Genomic DNA, 6,776 nt, shown 5'->3' on the forward strand with positions numbered 1-6,776 from the left:
CCGACCCTTGGCAGTGTGCAAACCCAGAGGTCACCACAACTTGTGGTAAAAAGTTTCCAAACATCCTCGTGTTAGCATGACTAAAGGCATATTTGAGATTTGTCTTGGACGCCTTCTTCAGTTTTGTAAAACATACAGAGAAATGAGGGCGAGACGAGGAGATAAGGCGGATGTGCTCATCTCCAAACGGAGCAGTGGAGACAAACAAGAAATGGTTTTATCATCAGAGCATCTTCATGAGGTGGGGGGGGGGGGTGCTGCTGAGAGAGGGTACTGGGTGACAATCAAAATGTCCTCTGAATGCGGCTAATAAACACAACGGGCCTGAGTAGATTCCCACCTGATTCCCAGCAGATCCCTGACAGATTAACGCCTGCAGAACAATGAGACAAGAGCGTAGACGGCTTCCTCTGTGTCCCCACTCGTCTGCAGCAGACAACATCCCCATGTTACCCTTTTCAGCAGGGCTCGGGTGTGTGCTCTCGGGCAAGGAAACTTTCCCAGCAATCCCCTGAGGGAGGGGGAAGACTACCACCAATAACACATAAAAACATCTGTGTGCACATGTGAGCCTGCGACACATTCACACAGCGTGATCATTTTCTATCTTTGTCCCTGCGTCAGAATTTCAAGTCCCTAATTCTGGGGCCAGATTAGTTTTGCATCAGCAACCTCTGGAAAAAACACAAGCCAGCGTAGACTTTCACATCCTGCATGTGATCATAATTTAACCACGTTAGCCTGCGGATGATCTCTCATATCTGCAAACTCTCATGTGGGGTGATGTACAGGTTACAAGAGATCAAACACTAACAAAATGACTCCTTTGAATAATCGAATATCATTTTCATTGACATGTTCTTCAGCAGCCTTCTGCAGAGTTTGACTGACAGCAGAAAGCACAAAAGAATTCTTGAGTGACGTTGAAATGTTCAATCTTCAGGAAAAAGGTGTGATTTCTATTTACAGAATCAATCTCTGACAAGACGTTTGTCTCCTCCTTTCTCTCCCGCACACCTGTTATGTGCTCTCCACCTTAACCTCCTCATTCCCTGCTGCAGACGAGCCCCTTCCCCCATCCTGAAACACCCTGCCGCTCTCCAGAGCAGGTGTTGGAGGAAGTCATAGTCTAATCAGACAATCTAAACAATTGTTATCTCTGGGCTGATAATGGCAGATGCTTCTACACTTCAGGAGAAGTCCAGACTGTATGTCTTCTCATTTATTTTTCTGCCGGTGTCAATATCCTACAATACGATAAAGAACTCTAATAGAGGGCTAAAGCTCATTTGTTATTTCTTTTATCTCACAGGACAAACAATGTTGTTCACGCTGCCCACTAGATTTGTGACATCACAGAGATCTGAGCAGCATTTAAGCTCGGGCAGTTGGCATCATAAAAGTCACCACCTTTGGATTTTCATGTACACTAGCTGAATGATAGTCCTATATATATACAGCATGTGCATATACATATTAACATCGCTAATAGGTTATATAATGCATCTTGTTTTGTCCAATCAGCTGTTCATGCAGGTATATTCACCTTACAAATACTCACACTACCGTTTAATGAGTGTTCTAATCCATTTATGATCTTTCTCTGAAGAATAGGGCAGAATACCCAAAGCACTTGCTGCTAATTAGCAGAGTATTGTTTCAGCTCTGTGGCTTTGTCCAGCTCAGGCCTGTGCAGCTCGAGCAGCGAGGGGGATCAGCATTGAGTGCTAACACATATATACCTTCCGTCCCTGTGATTTAAACTAACACTCCTGCCACGCAGCTCAGCACAAAGGAGCCAGCAAACACATTGTGTAATTCCCAAAGAGCCACCCACAGACATTTATACAGCAGGACTGGCGACCAGCAGCTCAACTGTGTTTCAGAACTTACTTGGAAGGCGGACAGTTTGTGCTGCTACGCCAAGGACAGGAAGTGCTTGCAGAGGGACAGGAAGTGCTCACCGCTGCAGTAGCCGAGGCTGGAACTGAGATAATGCCATTGTGTAAGCAAGCCAAGTGACCTCTCCCTGAGCGCAGAGTCCAGAGGCTGGCGTCGAGAGCCCTGGCCCCCACCCAGGCCCAGACTCCCCAGGCACGGGGTGGGGGACATGCTGGAGGGACAGAGGGAGGAATGGAGGAGGGGGGGGGATATGAGGCGTGTCACCTCCTCGTACAACCCCCCCCCCTCCACCTCCCCTCCTCTGGGTTGACTCTGAACCTCACCTTGTAGAGGAAATGTGGCTACGACTCCAGACTTTATGACTTCTCCCATCAAAAGCCAGGATTTTTCACTCCCACACAGAGACAGAGGCAGCCAGGGCACACTCATACCCACACCCATGTCAACACACGCATTCACAGACACACACATGCAAACACACACACACACAGCGTCCACTCTTTCTCTAGTCTCGCAAGATTGGAAGGGGGGGGGGCTATCAGGTCATCAGCAGTAAAATAGACGATGACAGTATTATAGTCCAAATCCTGTCCCATGCAGCGGCCCCAACCCCTGGAGGGTCACCCGCCGAGCTCTGGAGTCCCCGCTGCTGTCTGCCGGGGGCATGAAAAGGTTGCGTAAGCATCTCTCATATTTCTGTCAGCCCCTTTTGACACGTCGAAAGAGAGACCGTAACCCAACAACGAGATGGGAACGATCTGAGAGAAGAAGGAGCTGACAGGTTGGGGGTCTGCTGGCTCTGATAAGAAGCGTTGCAGCCTCTGGCTAATGTTTGGATTTCTGACCACAAACAGGAGCTTCATTCTCTGCTATACATAAACATACTGAGTCTGGATGTCTGAGGTGCAACAGGTTGCTTTAACCTTTTCCCTCATGCCATTATCCAGCTGCTCCAAAAACAAGGAAACACATTCTCACACAGCTCTGAAGCTTGCACGCGTGTCGTGACTGTTAATAAAGTTGATGTTTGACTACTGCCTGATGTCATCTGTCTACTTCCAAAGGAATCCGACTGCTGCTCAGAGTCACACTTCAACTGTTTGATAAATGAGCCTTAAAAGAAAGTCACAAAAAAGACTATCAGGTATTCAATGTACATCTGATTTGGTGGAAAAAAATGAGTAAAAGTGATGTAGCCCAGTTATCAAAAACCTCCCTAAACCTAAAAGAGCTTTCACTCTGCAAATACAGGGCCTCTGATTACACTGACACTTTACACAATACAGCAGATAACACAAAAACATGCTGATTTCCCTTCAGAAATCTGCCTCACTGTCAAATTCAATGAATCAATAAAACCATTTCTTATTTAAAAAGGTTAAAAAAAAAGCTTTGATTAGTGATTAAACAGTAATAAGGTATTAAAGCTCAGCCCACCATTTGGCTTGTAACCTTGTAAGTTCTATTTTGTGTGATTCTTGTTTCAGATAAATGACTTCTTGTAGGAACAGCGTGTTTGATGAATGGCAGCTAATATGTAAAGTGCCATTATAACTGATGTCCTGCACAGCTTCAGTCTCCATCAGTGTAATCAGTTTATTTGGTTCATTACCGTCCCAGACATCAGGAGAAACTACATCTGAACGTCACCTTCTGGGATAAAAAAAAAGCGCTCCGGTATCACATTTTGCAGTTTTCCTGTCAAGAGGCCTCATCTTGTTGTTTATTTAAGCTTCCTCCACTCTTGTTGAAAACCTCATTAACGCCTTTTTGTCCAGCGCTTCTCATTATTAGCTGCAATCAAAGAAAGTCTCGTTAGGGAGGACTGTGCGTAAAAAGGATGCGAATGAGGGAGCTATTAACTGCACGCGTAACCTGATATTCAAGACTTTAACACAGTTAAGGGCCCAATACACACACTTATGATCAAGTGGATTGATGTCTGAGAATCACTGGCTGTAGAATCACTGGGTGGGAGTTGAGACTGGCCGAGAGTTTCACCCGTTTTTCGCTCCAAAACAGGAGAAACGTGACGATTAAAGTCCTGTACTGAAGAATTAATATTCTAACTGTACTTATCTAGCAGTATTCTTCTCATGCAGTTCTGCATCTTCCCTCAGAGGAGACCCCCTTCGCTCCAAACAAGGTCGGAGGCGGGCTTCTCTGAACTTTTTTACACCTTTCTAGTAGGCACTCCCTCCACATGGTGATTGGCTGCCTGCGCGTTTATAGCGCACTAACGTTCACACTCAGTGCTGAGTTGTCGGTACCTTTCAGTCCGTGCTGCACCTGGAAGAAGCTAAAGGATGATGACTAATTATTTTTTCTCCCCCAGTCTGAACGCGTGAATCCTTCAAGTTTTCAGTTTTTTCTTTTTTTAAACCCATCAGCAGGCTGTCCTCAGCGTGTCTGTCGCCTCTGTGAGCTGCCCGGTGGCTCTCCAACCCTCCCAGCTGGACAGAGATGAGTAGTCCCGATGCGGGTTACGCCAGCGACGATCAGACCCAGGCAAGGTGTAGTACGATGTCAGTCATGATGCCTGGAATGGGACACTACCAGTGGGCCGACCCTCACAGTCCTCTTGGGGACACCAAAGTGAAAAACGAGCCGTGCGCGTCAGGATCCGGCAGCCAGAATCGCGGGAAGAGTGAACCGCGGATCCGACGGCCCATGAACGCATTCATGGTCTGGGCGAAGGATGAGCGCAAGAGACTGGCGCAGCAAAACCCGGACCTGCACAACGCCGAGCTGAGCAAAATGCTGGGTAAGTCCGTTTATAGTTGATCTTCTCTGTCTTCTCTCATGTGGCAAAAACAAGTTATTGTTGTTACTTTAATGTTATTTTTAACAGTGTTTCTGTTGTGTTTTACTTTAACTGTAAATGTTCATTTCTCTGTCAGTGCAGTGACAGGTGATGTGTTGAGTTAAGCTGCAGATGTAACCTCAAAAACCTGTCCCTGCCCCCTAAAATGGCAACAGGCTATTTTTGTGTGCATCACTGGGCTGCGTACAGTATCTGCTGACATATCACTGATGTGCACTCTCCTCCTGACCTGCAGGGAAATCATGGAAAGCCCTTCCTGTCACAGAGAAGCAGCCCTTTGTGGAGGAGGCCGAGCGGCTGCGGGTTCAGCACATGCAGGATCACCCTAACTACAAGTACCGGCCACGGCGGCGGAAGCAGGTGAAGAGGATTAAGAGGCTGGACTCTGGCTTTCTGGCTCACGGCGTGTCTGAACACCAGGCGTCGTCCATGCCTGGGGACGGCAGAGTGTGCATGGAGAGTTTGGGCCTCGGCTACCACGAGCACGGCTTCCACGTTCCTCCTCAGCCACTGAGTCACTTCCGGGATGCTCAGGGTCTTGGGGGTCCCTCTTATGAGTCCTACAGCCTCCCCACGCCTGACACCTCTCCTCTGGATGCTGTGGAGTCAGACTCCATGTTCTTCCCTCCGCATTCACAAGAGGACTGCCACATGATGCCTGCATACCCGTACCACTCTCAGGCGCCAGAGTACCAGCCCCAGGACCCCCTCTCCAACCACCACAGCAACGCCATCTTGCACCGACACGCACCCTCAGCTCCAGAGCAGCCCCCTCAGCCTGCTCCCCTTCCCCCTGCCTACATGGGATGCCCCAACCCTCTGGCCATGTACTACACCCAACACTGCAGCCCTAGCCACCCGAAACGGCACCCTGCTGGTGGGGCCGGACAGCTCTCCCCGCCTCCTGACTCCCACCCTCACTCAGCCGACAGCGTGGAGCAGATGCACCACTCCGAGCTGCTGGCCGAGGTGGACCGCAGCGAGTTCGAGCAGTATCTGAGCTCCTCATCGGCGCGCGCGGACATGACAGGCTTGCAGTACGGGCCACAGGAGGCTGGCATGCAAGGACCTGAGAGCCTCATATCATCGGTGCTGTCAGACGCCAGCACAGCTGTGTATTACTGTAGCTACAACAACTCCTAACCTCCCACCTGGCCTGTCACCCTGCTGCAAGGACACATGATCTGACCTCAAATCTCCCTGTAGCTAAATCTGAACTTTTTTTTTACTACTGATACAGGAAGCTTTGGATGCAGCTGTTGTACTGTATTGGAGTAAGAACAGTAAATAAAGCCATAGAATATTCTGGTGTTTTCTTGTCCTCTCTTGCAGGGAATTGATAATAAATATTGTACAGTCACTATTTTTTTGTGTATATACTGAATGTGTTTTTTATACTTTTGCACTTTTGAGAAATAAATATTTGAAAATAGTCCCCGTCCTCTCTTGTATTTATTGTTGGGTGTTTCTTTTAGGGCACAGGTCCTGGTGTTTCCACTCTGTATTTGTTTGTCCTACTTCCACATTGAGCTACCAGCGTTTGGCTCACCTGGAAGCGGGGCAGCAGAGGGGCTGTGACCCTTTCTTCCTGGCCCGGACGACTAGGAGGTAATCTCCTCGTCTGCGTTACACATGGCGCCTTGTTTTCGCAGCATGGGAGCGCAGTTTATGCTCCGGACATCCTGTCTATAAATGATTTAGTCTCTTCTGATTAATGGCAGGAGCCATTAAAAATTCTACTACACCTTAGCTGAACAGTGCTTTATTTGGAATATTCACAGGACAGAGCATGAGGTGTTCTTTCATATTGCCATCGTCCAGCTGTGGATAATAACACAGCAGTGACATCAGGTGTTATTTCTGTGGGTATGGCTCCGATATATTTATCCACAAATGCTCAGCCTGTTGCTTCGACATGAATCAAACTTGTGAGATCAGACCAAACTTTGAGCATAATTCCACGTATTTATAACTCTATATAAATAGAGGTTCTCCTCTCTACTTTTAAAGGAAGAGGTTCTTCTCAGAGGGGTCAATCACCCTGACCTCA

The 6,776-nt window shown here is 47.9% G+C and overlaps 1 protein-coding gene across 1 annotated transcript; it reads left to right on the forward strand.

Moving 5' to 3' along the window:
* Window positions 1-4,365: 4,365 nt before the first annotated feature.
* On the forward strand, window positions 4,366-6,159 carry sox17 (SRY-box transcription factor 17). Its single transcript, XM_028433005.1, has 2 exons — window positions 4,366-4,666; window positions 4,962-6,159. The coding sequence occupies exons 1-2, from the start codon at window positions 4,366-4,368 to the stop codon at window positions 5,867-5,869; spliced, it is 1,209 nt and encodes a 402-aa protein (XP_028288806.1). The 3' UTR covers window positions 5,870-6,159.
* The last annotated feature ends 617 nt before the right edge of the window (window positions 6,160-6,776 follow it).

This window comes from Parambassis ranga, chromosome 20 (genome assembly GCF_900634625.1).
Source record: "Parambassis ranga chromosome 20, fParRan2.1, whole genome shotgun sequence".
Lineage (NCBI taxonomy): Eukaryota > Metazoa > Chordata > Actinopteri > Ambassidae > Parambassis > Parambassis ranga.